The sequence below is a fragment of the Labrus mixtus genome, chromosome 14 (genome assembly GCF_963584025.1).
Source record: "Labrus mixtus chromosome 14, fLabMix1.1, whole genome shotgun sequence".
Taxonomy (NCBI): domain Eukaryota; kingdom Metazoa; phylum Chordata; class Actinopteri; order Labriformes; family Labridae; genus Labrus; species Labrus mixtus.
Window position 1 is genome coordinate 12,985,143 of NC_083625.1, and position 14,635 is coordinate 12,999,777.

The 14,635-nt window shown below is 39.5% G+C and overlaps 1 protein-coding gene across 4 annotated transcripts in view; it reads left to right on the top strand.

Moving 5' to 3' along the window:
- gabrg2 (gamma-aminobutyric acid type A receptor subunit gamma2) overlaps window positions 1–14,635 on the top strand; it is a 48,571-nt gene that overhangs the window by 19,309 nt on the left and 14,627 nt on the right. For all 4 annotated transcript variants that reach the window (XM_061055146.1, XM_061055147.1, XM_061055148.1 and 1 more), the window contains exon 6: window positions 2,165–2,302. In XM_061055146.1, coding sequence (XP_060911129.1) covers window positions 2,165–2,302 — 138 coding nt within the window. The remainder of the gene's footprint in view (window positions 1–2,164; window positions 2,303–14,635) is intronic.

Here is a 14,635-nt window from a genome sequence, read left to right on the forward strand (position 1 = left end):
TCTGCCTCACTTTCACTCTCAAACAAACGCGGCCACAGTGTTGGTGTGTTGGCCACACTGTTGGTGTGTGCTCATACTTTGCCATAAAAAGCAACGTATGAGCCAAGCAACACAACAAAGACATCACATAGGGATTAATTATGCAACAGGCAACATGGAGGTATTCATTCTATGTTTTTTTTTTTTTTAGGACGCCCTTAAGGCCAATATAATCCTGTGGAAAAAAGTAGTATTAATATGTATGTATAGGTTGAAGAGATTTATGCACATATGCATGTGAGATATGTTCAGAATAAAATGCTCACACAGAACTCAAACGTTATTTCCGTCTGAGAAGAGCTCTCTTCTTGATTATTAATATGTATTTATGTGTTACAATAAGATGTGAACAGAAACATTTATAAAACCATTCATTCATATTATGCTCTGGCACTCAGCAAAGGGTTTTAATAATAGATGTTTCATTGCCAACGTGACCAAAGGCAAAGCACTGATTGATTCCCCTACATTTTATCAATACTGCTACAAAAGACATTTCAAAAAAGTGACAGGAGTCCAAATGAGTCAGTTCCTGCGTGTGCCGAGTGGTTGGGGGGGGGGGGGGGGGCACTAAGTTATGCTAATGAGGCCGCTATAGACCCACAGAGAGATGCACCGTGGGATATTCTCCAGAGAGTATGCTTCTTAAATAGCTCCAGAGAAACAAGAAAAAAGAGAAACCAAGGGGGTAGCAGGCCTAAAAATGGAACAGAGGCAACGATTTAAAATGTGATGAGAAGCCGTGGATGTTTGAAGAACTTTGAACACCGCTTGATGTACAGCAACATGAGCTCCAGAGGCAGTAGGCAGAGCAGTGCGCTGCAAATTTATCACGTGGCATATTGTCTCAGCACGTGCCACACACAGATACAAAGAATTGAAGATTTCTAGTTCAACCTCTTTTGCTCCTTGGACTGTCTGCGGGACTCGTGATTTGATGAAACTGTTTTGAGTGATAGAATGACTTAGAGATCCATGTGATTAAGTTATATATCCAGTTTCTTATAAATGTATATCCTTTTTTGATGTTTTAATTAAAGACACTGTTTTGACAAGAGCAGAGCTATTTTCCAAAGTGAATTTGGGACGTTTTGTCTCGCTTCCCGGCAGGACACTTGAATCAATAAGAGGTCCAGGCAGTGATGTGTGTCTGGCTGAGCATAATGTGGCAAACAGGGTAGATCCTTCCATCCCCTGCCTCTCTAAGGTTTAGTATTACTGGATGTCTGAGAGCACTTTAGTCGTAGAGCCATTTAAAGTTTGCACCGAGGAAGTTTCATGTGTGCATTATTCAAGCCACTCCCTCCCTCACCGGCTGCACACAGCTCATCATTACCGAGCACCAGACTGCAGACTGCAACTGAAAGGAGCTGAAGATCATTACAGTCGGTCTTTACACCTGCAGTGGGAGAGATTTAGTCAGGTCCATTCACAGGAGCAGGAGGCCAGTTCTCTATTGTATTTTTTATTAGTTTAAAAGAAGGTCAACTATGGCTATTTTTTTTTTATCTTTGATACAAGACAAAATCTCAACGCTAACGAACACGATTTAATGATGATAATGCATTTGCTCCTCTAATTGAATCACTATCAAACATGTTAAATCGTTGTCATGAATCTCACAAGCAGAGAGCAGCCTCTTGAGGTAATAGAATTACTAAACCCATAGCTAGCATTGGATCAATCTAGTAATTGTTGTTTTGAAGTCAAATCAGGACTACAGAGAGCACGCTTTTTCCCCACAGATGGACTAGATATTTTTTCCACATTTTGTGCTCATGTCTGTTATATAATCATTGTTTAATGATGCAGTTTGTTTACACACTAGCTTGCTGACGTTGTTGGTATACAGATTACACTGAAAGAAAACACATAGTGCTCTATGGTTTGTTTGAATACCCAACACTTAGGGTCTTGAGATTTTTCCAAAAGAGAGGAATGTGAGTCTTGGAAAATCCTTTAACCTTTTTCCCCTCTCCACTCCTCTCCTCTCCTCTCTCCTCTCTCCTCTCCTCTCCTCTCTCCTCTCTCCTCTCTCCTCTCCTCTCCTCTCCTCTCCTCTCCTCTCCTCTCCTCTCCTCTCTCCTCTCCTCTCCTTGTGTAACCCCTGTTCTTTCCCTCTCAGATGGCTACCCCAGAGAGGAGATTGTGTACAAGTGGAAGAGGAGCTCAGTCGAGGTCGGGGACATTCGCTCCTGGAGGCTCTACCAGTTCTCCTTCGTTGGCCTGAGGAACACCACAGAGATTGTCAGGACTGTCTCAGGTAAGAACACAAGCTGTTCTTTTTTCCCAATAAACCCTCATCTCTTTAAACGTCTCACTTAGTCAGCACACACTGACTGAAAACACATGTGCTTCACCAGTGACATCCTGCGTGTCGCATTGCTCAAGTTTCTTTTCTTTTTTTTTCAGTCATGTGTGAAGTGATCTCGGGAACACATGATTGCTGCAACCAAATAGGGCCTCTATGGGTGTTGCATGACACAACACTCCTGCCGTGCTTGATAGATTTAATCTGATGGAGGAAGCAGCGTGCAGGTGGAACCATCCTAATGTGATGATAAAGTAGAATTGTATAAATGAAAGTCCAAGAGGGAATATTAATATTATCATAAGGCTGCACCGCGCATGCCTGGGACTCTAAACACATCACAAAATAGGATTAGTCTTTCATTGACTCTCTGGAAATGTCCCTTCACCTTTAAAGTCTGATTTGTGAACAGTCACAGCATCTCTGTTGACTGATTGGTTTGAATGTTTTGCTCAAGGTTACAACACGAAGTATTAGAGAGAAAAAAAAAGCAATAAACCAGGCAGGCTTTAAAGAGAATGAGGAAAAAAACATTGTATGCTTAGAAATAATACCTGAAACACACCTATGAATATTAAAACAAGACATTTATTAAAACCTATGTGCAGTAATTAATGCTATTCTACCATGTACTTAAAACCACACACTGCATAGTTTATATAGGGCCCTCTATGTATTTTCTTTTCATACAAACGTTTTTCAAAGGGTTGTCAGTTATTGTTTGTCCCTCATGAAAAACACCTTTTTTGTTTTAGAATTCTTTGATCATAAACTGTTCCTCGTGTCTAAAAGTCTGACTCTTTAAGAAGGAATGTCGAATGTCTGATGGTTGTAATATCTTTACTGCTTATTTTAACTCTTCCTGAGGGTGTTTAGATTGTACCAGGACCTTCAGTACAGTTTAGAACCACTAATCCAAATCTTCGCTGTGAAGCTGCCTGTTGGAGGGACTCTAGAATAAATCTTATTGAAAAGATCTGATTTATGGAATACGATTATACTTTGAATCAATTTATTTTAGTTAGATTGGAGGGAGAGATGAGACATTAAGCAGTACAAATTACCTGATGGAACATATTCGCATCGATCACTTTGCATGTCTCAAATTAGTACAGGCACACTGATCCTCCACATAAAATTGTTGAAATAACCGCTAGTGACTAGACAATTGTAGCCTTTTTTTTTTTTTTTACATAATTGTAAGCTGGGGGATGTGCATAATTCATCCATTAGTTTAATCAAAAGCTGGCTGGATTCCATTCAAATGGTGCAGGAATGGACTGCTTGAGGACGAACAGCTGCTTTCCCAGTGACAGGGCCATAACCATGTTTCCATGCACATGTTTATTTGTCTTTATATTCATGAGATGTCAGTGAGGAACATATTTAATGCTTTCCAATTAATTGTTAATATTTTTTCACGTCTCTGTGGTGTGACTCCAAGAAAAACTATTGCAGAGATCAACTTTGGCCAAAAGAGAGTTTGTTCTCACTAGCGCAGCTGCTTTAATTTAAAATGAGAGTCTATTGTACTTGTACAGGAACCATAATATAGCCTACTGTTACTACACTTTGATATGAAGCCATTGTCGGTATTCATATGGGCACAACTTACAACATTATAATTCATTAAAGGGAGAATGTGCAACTTTTTGATCCAGTAGATTGCTCTTTAGTTATCTTGTAGCTTCACATTGCATGTACATTTACACAGAATGACCGTGATCTAAAAACGCTTACATGACATTATGATAAACAGTGAGTATGTTATTCTCGTTTCTCCAGTCCTTGACTAAAACAGATTTTATAGACATGAGGAGGAGCCGGCCGTCCCGTCCATGTGTACATGATGTAAACACAGCGCTGACAACAACACATCCAGCGGGACTCATGCTTCTCAGTCATTGCAGACAGTCATGACTCAGAGAGACATTTACATACAATATACTTGATTTCTGCTATATTTATGTGTAAAATGTTCTTTTTTTAAAATGGAAAAGCAGATATATATCCTCTACAAATAACAGGGTGAAGGTTGCAATCTGTTCACTTTTTGCTTCAACTCAATCTCCTTTTTAAAACGAGTTATTCAATGTATCCTAATCTCTCCGTTATGTGCGTATTGATCAGCAGGGGATGTTTTTTTTGGCTGTGCTCCATCTGTTTGGAATATACTGTGGGCTGAGAGGCTACAGAAAGTAAAGTTATTGTATCAGACATTTGCACAGGGGTCATTATTCTTACGATGATTTGCAGCTCAGCATGTCTAGTCGTTTAGTGTATTGCTTTCCTTTCACATTAAAAGCCTGTTTAGAGAGAAGCACATCCTGCAAGCGGTAATAAGGAGGCGTAGTGGAGTGAAAGGACTTCTGCTCAGCTTTTGATGCTTTTTGAAATCGTCAAGGGTGCTTTACATTGTGATGCAGGTCCAGCTTTATGGCATACATGGAAATGAATGTTCAGCCTACTTTCTGAATTGACATACAGTGTTTTGGTAGCTGTGGTACTCATGAAATACTTTTTCTTACCCTGGAGGAGTAACAAAGGAGATGGCGTAGATATTGTTTTTGGAGTGTTTGCTGAGGGAGAAAGCTGCTGTCATTGTAAGGTAACACTGTGTTTACTACTTTGACAGTTTAACCTCATTAAAAAGTCTAAAACTCATGGCAGAAATGATGGTTGTCAGTCCTGTGAGTTGTGTTTGTTTTGTTTTGTATGAAGTTGCACTAAGCTGTATGTTTCCTGTATCAGGGATCTTATATAATTTAATCCAAAAAATCACAGCACTAGTTTAATGTAGTTACATAGATGAAAGTGAAATTATTTTCATGGGTGGCCAATACACTGAGCTGGGGCCAAAACACACAGAAACACGCTCGTATGCACTCGAACACATCACAGCTATGGGAGTAACTGAGTTCACCCAGTCGTTCTATAATTCGCCCCAATTCTGGAGTGTCACTTCTACGTAAGGCTCACACGGCTCAGGGAGGCAGGGAGTATTTTGGCATGTACAGAACATGTGCATTGTGCAACCAAATGCTTGAACTGCACCGTTGCAAGGTGATTTAGAAAAAAAAATGTTCTTTTTGTTTTAATCAAAACAGTTTTCAAGAGACAACATGAAAAGGCAATCTGCGTAGGCGGATGAGCTGGAGTGGAGAATTTGCAGCGTCCTCTCTCTCTCTATTTCTCTCTCTCTGATCTGGTTTGTTATTCCCACCAACAGCCATCTGCTCTCTTGTCAGAGCAGAGAACCTTGACTGTGGCTAAGAGACCTCTTGTCTCATTTTGCAGTCAGTTTGGGTATCTGACCTGCTTCGTGATTCATGAACACAACATCTGTCTCAAAAAGCAGTCAGTTAGGGCCTCATAATTACGCAGTCATCTCGAGCACTTGTCGTGTAGTTAGTGTGCTGGAAATGGGCAAGTTTTTCTTAAAATGCTGTGTCATTGTGAGATCCTATTTTGCATTTTAAGTGTGGACATATTCTAATGAACACACTTTTACTAGTGATTTAGATCATTCCGGTGCACTACTGCGATCACGCAGTGTGTTCTCGACAATCACCTTTCTGCCTTTTTAGCACTACAGTCTGGTGCTTTTAAGATAAGAAATTAATCTGCACTTTTACATTTCTTCCTGCAGTCAGTGGGCAAAGAATCTTGTTTGACCTATGTTTGTAATTCTTTTGAATATAATTCCTGACTGTATCCTATAGCATTTATATTTAAGGGCAAACATTCATTTAAGTTATATCCAAAAAAATGTGTGCGTATATGTTTTCTCATGCTGTGATCCACACTTTGATAAGGTCGTTTTAAACTATAAAGGGTGCACATTTGTGTTAAATAGTTCAAATATTGGTTATATATATATATATCTTAAGTACACTGACCTGTGAATGATGCTCGGAACAATGCTGCACTTTCTAATCTTGGTTGCTATACCGAGCACTGAGCTGTGAGACCGTCCTCCAACCAGACGACCCTGGGGCCAAACTCTCCTTCTGCTGCGTACATCACTGCATTGTTCAGGAGCAAGACACTGAATCCCTGCCAGCTAAAGGGTTCTGTGTCTTTGCCCTGCCACTGTAAGGCTAAAGTTAGATACTGTTATTTTACTCTTTTTTTAGGTTCAAGCGCTATGCTGCATCACCATCAGTGAAAGCGAGATGAAACGGGTCAGGTGAGGCAGCAGAGGGATGCGTAAACGTAAGCGAAGCAGACAGGTGAATTGGCCCGATCCTGACGACTGAAGCAAATAGTGTGAAGTAGAGCTTCTCTTTCATACCATGAGACAAGGCGATGTCTCCTAGGCTTAGCTTGTCTCAGTTCTGTTCTCCCAAGTTAATATATCTGTATTCATCATCTGTTTGCATATTGAATACAAAATACTGCATGACTATAGAACAATCGAGAGATACCTTAAGTAAAGGGGTGCTGGGGCAGTTAGATGCCATCTGCTGCCTTGATGCAGTGGTGCTGTAGTTTTTTTTATAAAGGCGATGTCTGTTTTTATTTATTCTCTCTTCCCTCCCTCAGCCTGTGTCCAAAGACTTGCTCTCTTAACATGTCACTTCACATCAGGACTGCCTGCACTGCCTGGAAGCCTATACCTGAACTTACAAACGCACACACACACAATCACATGGCTAGACTATATATATATATATATATATATATATATATATATATATCACTGTTCTATGACAAGCAGCGGGCAGAATACAGAGAATCTCAAAGAGATAGAGAGGAGGTGAATGTGGGACAGCCGAGCACTAGGTGCACAGCTGACGTTGCTTGAAGTTAACCCCTCAGTGGCTTGGTTCAGCTTGATGCTGGGAGCTGTGTTCCCACCCATCTGCCAGGCTGGAGTTCAGGGATGATCATCAGAGTGCAGACGAGGGCAGAGAGGAAGAGAGAGAACAGAGGAGGAGGAAGAGGAGCAGGCACATGATAGAGAAGGGGGATGGGAATGAAATGATGGGTTTAATGTAATTGATGTTTTATTTTGAGGACATTAGTCTGACTTACAATCAAAGCAACACTCATAAACTTCAACTCCGGTTAGATCACTGTTAGTTTTCAAATGATAACAAAACTAGAAGAGGGTTTGTTTCAAAAAAATGACACATTTCATTTCTTAGCGCTGTAGTGACTTGGATTTAAAATTTGCTATCCCGATCGCAGAGCTTTTTATTTTTAATAAACTGAAAACAACCATGATCAACATTTGATCTGTTTACAGTAGAGAGGTTGTTAATAAATACAAGATAGAGCTGAAATTAAAGTTGATAGGTTAATAATTCAACAACATAATAATGTAACAAAATACAGATACTAAGGCATTATCTGTCATTTCATGAAATCTAACTGTTAAGGGGCTAATGCTAGTAATGCTAGTTTTAAAAATATATGGTAAAACATTGGGATACTGGTTTGTATTTATCACAGTCTCTGTGATATTTAATTTCATAGCACTTTTTGAACATTTAACTTTATCACTAAAAAATATTTTTTTTAAACAATCATGTTTCGTGTTTTTCAAGTGAATGGATGTTTTCTTGTAGTCGATTGCAAATATTTGATTGATAAAGAGGAGGTAACAGGAGATAAATTGTGATGGTGGAACTAAGATGAATGAGTGATGAGTTTTAGTCTCTTTGTCTTAAGCCACTAAATAATGTAGCCAGTGTGCTGCATTTTCATGAACTATCAGATGTTGTCTCACAGATCTATCTGCAGTCGTTAACCATCTTTCTAGAGCACGAGGAGTAAATGATCTTAAAAAAGCATAGCAAGAAGCTTCTCCTTCTAAGCTTCGAGGGAATTGATGCCATGTGCTGTCTTTCTTTTCTGTCTTTGCAACCAGCATCCCTCTCCCAGCAGGCAGTGGTTTTCTTTTAGTAAGATGTGAGATAGTTGATTCCATGTCCATGTACGCTATGTGCATCAGCTAGTGCTACATATCTATGTGCATTAGATAGCATTCGGAGTGCTTAGGTCTGCGCCTGTGCCCATGCATCAATGCATGCTCCTGTGTGTCCATTTGCCTGCATGCTCGTTTCAGTGTGCTCTCCGCTGGTTCTGGCCTTTTTTTATGTATTGAAAGCTATTCTTAGAGTGACCTTCCAAAAGCCATGGCGTGCAGCCCTGTTGTCTGTGTGCGCCCGCCTGTGTGATTCAGTTTGAGTGGAGAAAGCCTAGGGACACATCAGTGGCCCTCTCCCGATTACAGAGCTCCACAGTTTGCAGATGAGTCTTTGATGTGGCGAATCTGGAGGCATTGTGGTTGAAAGGAAGTGACCCGATGAGCGGAAACAGTCAGCAAAAAACCACACACATATACGTATATATATATATATATATATATATATATATATATAAAACGCTCATGTAAGCACAGTCACTCTATGACAAGCCAACGGATTTCCCTTATAGCATGGCAGAGTGCGTTGTTTTGCTATCTTTAGGCACTCAGGGCTATGGATGGAGACTAAGACCATAATTTAATCCTCAGCTGCACTCCTACACACTCTTACGCACAACAAGAATAAATACAGTTCTGCTGCAGCAACATAACGGAAGGGAAAAGATTCACATGAAAAAGATGGAGTCCTTAGGATGTGAAACGATTTTTATCCCACCAAAGTGGAGCTTCCATTTCTCCATTCTTATTTTTCAGATTTTTGGTCTTAAAAACAGAGTAGTTGTAGAAGGAAAGAACTGTAAAACGGTTGTTGTGACATTGAGGTGTTATTTCAGAAGTAAGTAAGGATTCATTTAGTTTCATGAATATGTGATGTCACAGCACCACCAAGCAGAAACGCTGTTCCTTGAAGCAAATCCACTTAAAAGAGGACTGGGACATGCGTGTGGCAATATTGTCTTGGCGTTAGGAGGTTTGCGAAAGCCCCAAATGCCGCCGTTGTAACGGTCACATCAAATAAAAAGTTTAATAGAAATCCAAAGCAAATTAAAGGGAAAATGTTATCAAAAAAAATGATGCCACCGAGACAAGAATGCTTGTCACCACCCGCCTGGTTTAATCAAGAAAAAAGATGGAGGGAGACAAAAAGCAATAACAGCTAAACATCCCAATTCTTTTTTTATTGTTGCGGAGACATCGCATCCCTGATCAAATGAAACACCTGCAAACTCTGGAGCATAGTGTGTGAAATTATTCCGGTTTGGAGTGCATAAATTGTTTTGATGAGTAACACTTCATCCTCAGAATAGATCACCGATATGTAAAGAGAGATATGCAGAACCATATGGAGGCGGACCAAATATTCATTCCATGGATCACATCACAAGTCTTTTGTATATTTTATATGAAGCTTTTCGCAGATGCTTTGTTGTATGATGCATTTAATTCAAAGCCTATCCAATCAATATTTGATGAAAAATATTAAAATCAGACACAGGGTAAAATGAAATACAACACAACTGCTGCATAATCTGTAATCCACGACTTTATACGGCTGAATATGAAAATGGTAATTTGATCCCAGTTGTAATACCTTGCAGCTATTTATCAGAGGACTTTCAGTCATTTTTGGTGAAGGAAAAAGGTTAAGAAGTGCGGAAACAATGCACTAAACGTTGTTGATATAAAAGCTGCTGTCTCTAATCTTTCTCTTTCAGCCCCTTCTCTCTTTCTGGTGTGTTTGCCCCCTTTGCTTCTAGGTGATAGTTGTGATGGGCAGGTATGGGAGGAAAAAAGCTCTGACTCAGCCAGAATCCTCCTTTTGTGAAGTTAAATACCAATTTACGCTCCTCCCCCATTCTCTACGCACACACACCATCCCGCCCTATACACTAAAGGCATTCACATTCAGTGTCTGCTCCACACAACCCCCCCCCCCCCCCCCCACTCTTCCCACTCTACACCGTCTCCACTCGGGAAAAATATCTTCTTTTTTTTTTCCAAGCCCGGTGTATTCCTGTGCCCTATTTTCTACCCCTCTTTCCTCGCTCTTTCTCTCTCTCTCTCTCTCTCTCTCTCTCTGGATCTCTTTCTTAGTTGACAGTCTAATAAGCCAGTAATTAAAACCTGAAAACAGGAACTGGTGATAGGCCATAGGAGAAGATATTGCTCTGGGAAAATAAGGCTCTTGTTTTCCTCCCCATCGACCACCACCTGCATATAAAAGAGCGCCTGTGGTGCAAAGCAGAGCAGCCCAGATTTGGAGAAATTGATTTTCTTGTCGTCTTTGTGGTAATGTCAGATTGTCAGTCCTCTCAGTGTACAGGATAGATGTTTGTTCCATTTTTTTGGGGACACACACACCATGAAGCGAACGGGAATATGGATTGAAGGCAGTGACTGAAGGTCGGCAAACAGAATAATGTTCAATATGGAAGAGAAGGCAGCCCACTTACTCAACTTAAACTTAGAGAGCAGAGGTTACTAAAGCTAATCCTGTTGTCTTTTTAATGATCGCAAACCGTTCCATAGCACAACAGTGGTTGTAAGATGAGTTTCAGGATGATTAACTAGGGCACTTGAATATATTGACTACACGATTAAAGCCATCTAATTTGAAAAAGAGATGAAAGCTGGGGAGAGCCAGTGGATGTAAATAAGTGAGGTTGTTGTTAGCTCTTGTTTTTGAGATGAGTTGCCAGTAGGAAAAGATGGAGGTCATGGGTTAGAGAGATGCAACGATTAAAAAGAAATGGAGAAAAGAGGATGTTCAGCCAATACTAAAGCAGTTCAAATTTCATCTCATTCATGCAGTGATTTAAGGTTTGTGTTATTCTTGACTTCTGCTTATGCAACTTTCATTGGAACCACATTTCTTATCTAAAAGTATAGAGCAGACTAAAGTTAGGTCTATGTTTCTGAGCCCTAGGTTCTATTTTGACTAGGGTATGGTTTGAGATTTGTCTGAAGGTGCAGGTGTTCATCAGATACTTACTTGACAAAACCTACTGGTTGTTCTGCTACTTAAAACAGCACTACTTCTAATACTACCACTAATTTATTAATATTTTTAAACTTTCAAGTATTACTTTATCAGTATCAAAGAATGTGAATATCAGATCATTGCTTTATCTATCTGCATTTATTATACTACATACACTGTAAGTAGTGTCACACATTGTTATGGCTAAATTATCTCAGAGTTGTTTAAGTTTTTCAAAAGAAAAATTGAAAAGAAAATTCTTTAAAATCAATCACACTGTGTAACAATGGCTTCTGGAAATTGGCAGTTGTAACAATGAGCACTGAAGATTGAAGATGAATGAACACAATGTGTAATATACTATGAGATAACTGTGTGTTGACCCAGCTCTGCTATACTGTAAGTAGAAGCAGAGTATTTGATAAATGAGAAGAAAAAACATATTGTACAGTAATCTCAATCCCAACACGTGCATGCGCAGTCTTTTGAAGTAGACATACAAAAGTAAAATAAAGTACCACGTTTGTGCAGGATTTACATTGATGCATAGTGCTGATATGTTGATCAATGTGCACTGGCTTAATTTAAAACATGAAGCAGGTATAGAAGCATTACTCATACTGTAAGATAGCTCTCCTACACAAGTAGATGACGGGCAAGTATGCAGATTTTAGAAAATACACAATATTTCTGTTAATGGTGTTTGTGTTCAACAAGCGATCAACAAAAAAACTCACATTGCATGGAGTCTAAACGGAATGTATTCTCTACCTCACTCTAACAGTTTCCTCTCGATGAGTTGGACCGAGCTGCCTTCAATGCTCAAAGCAGTTCAAAGTTGATGCAACTCAGCGGAGCAGTTGCTCTTATGGCCGAGCCCTCATTGTGCAATAAAGAGTTATAAAGTTCTGTTCGAGGGTCCTAGATATTCGTCTGACTCAGCTTATTAGCCTTGTGTAATATTCTTCAACCCAGGGCTTCAAAGTAATTAACCACAAGAAAGAGAGTAGCGGTGGAACAGTCCGAGAGCAGCCGTGAAGCATTCTTGGTGGGTTAATACATTTCACAAGAGGCCAAATCTCAGAATATCAGTCAAAATGGATCAAGCAGTTTTCATAAATCAAATGACACTGTGTAAAGCATTTTCCTGAATTCTAAGGAAGCATTTAATACATAATTTTCTATTATTGTGGCAATAAAGCACAAGAAATACTGTCATACTTGACATTTTACCTTTTACTTCACCTGTCAATGAAAAGAGCCGAGCGTCTTTTCCCTGTTCATATGCTAATGTATGTCATAGCTTCTTTAACATATCAGAGGCCTTTTATGAGTAAGTCAAGCATAGGATAAAATGTACATTGCATGTCAAAGCTATGAGGGTGTTACCTGCAATGAAAACTCCTCATTAGTCTGCCTGAGAGGATTCTTTGTTAATCTTCATGTGAGGTAGCTGCGATCATGTCTGAACTGAAGGCCAGGCAGCATGTTTGAACTGGGAAAATAACTGTGCATGTTATTTTCTTGGAGTGCTTTTCTGGCAAAGCTTTGCGATTTCTCTGGTTTCTAAAAAAGAAACCGATATTAGTGGGAGCATGTGCAGGCATAAATCAGTGCTGTATTTTGGGGCATTTCAGCATGTTGAATCTGATTAATTAGATTTGAAAGCTTAAAAACCAGGGATCCAAAACTCTAATCTGGAAGAGCACAAAGCCATGAGCAATGATTGTCTTGGTTTACGCAGTGTTTGTCTGAGCTTATCCATCAAATCTGAATTTAATTTATATTGTTGTAATTGTAAAGACCACTAGATTTTGCCATTATGATAAAAAAAATACCATGAGGATATCTTGCATTAGAGGACTTATCTATTTTTAGAACTTAAACGGACTAATGTAGAACTTAGAAGATGAGATTAAATAAATATAAATCATATCTCCAGGTTTATGTTGTGTCAAATGTGTTCATATGAGCTTCACAACTCAATGAGTCAGAAGTACTTCCAGGTCACATATTCTGAAAAATACACTTTACCATGATTTTCTAGCATTAATATGTGTCCCTAGCCTGTCTACAAACCCCCCAAATTAAGTATTTTGCCTGCTCCACTTTAAGAAAATGTGTGCTCAAACAGGCCGTTTGGATATTTTCCCTTCATGACATCACAAAGGGAAGTAACCTCTGCCCCAAGTTGGTGACACTCCCACAGTTAGGTGTTTGTTCTGCTCGCTGAGTCCGCCTTCTCATCTTAAACAATTGGGTATGGTGCAAGGAAGCCCAAGCCCTTCCAGAGAGGCGTGGTCAGAAACAGCTCATTTACATTTAAAGCTACAGACACAGAAACAGCCTGTTCTGAGTTGGGCTGAAATAGAGGGGTTTATAGGCATGGTCAAATACTGGATCAGAGTGGATCTCAAGCTAGAATTCACAGGCGTGTTTTAGGGAGCTCTGAGACTTATTTAAAGTGGTTGAAAAGTAGTTGCCTAAATCATACCTTTAAGACCATCTTGTTTAAAAGTTAAAATAATAGGAACCAAAAAAAACATAGAATAACAGTTTTTTTCTGTTGTCATGATTCCTCAATAGGGGAGCTTGTTGATGAACCCACAGGCAAATGTAAAGATTGTATCTAAACTGTAGTTTCCTATCACTGCCTTAAGAGTATTTCTATCCTCCATTGTTCTTTCTTAACATGAATTAAACAGAACTAATTTGAATAACAACTCATCTTTCCTTTTGGGGAAGCACAAGTGGTACAAATAAGTGTGTGCTGTGACTGTTTAGTGAAGACAAGCCCTGTCACCTGGCCAAAACAAGGAAACAAATAAGTCCCAAGAGCTGATACATTAAACATGGGGTGAGGAGCGTGAGCTACATTTTAGGACATGGAGCTTATGTAATGAGTGAGAATCGCATCTGTGAGCGTGTGAATAAGAAATAATGAAGCCAATTTTAGACAAGGTATGCTGGAACACAATGATAAAATGAAGCGAGACGGAAAGAGAAGACAGAGAAGAGGTTTGTAAAGGTGTCAGCTTTTTTTAAGTATTATATGGCATGTTGGAAACAAACTAGGAGATGATAGGGAGAGAAAAAAAAAGTGGGTTTGTGGGGTGAAATAGAGAAAAGATAATAAGTGTTGTTTTTTCATGGAGGTAACTGAAACTGGATAGCAAACTGGGCCGAAAAAGCAACTTTCTTTTTCTCTATATGGTCATTTTTCACTTGTATTTTAATGAAGTATCACTGAAGAACAATTAAAACCAGGCCATAAGGTGGCAAATGCATTTTATACAACCCCACGGCTGGGGTTGTGTGTATTTGTGTGTGTGTGTGTGTGTGTGTGTGTGTGTGTGTGTGTGTGTGGGGG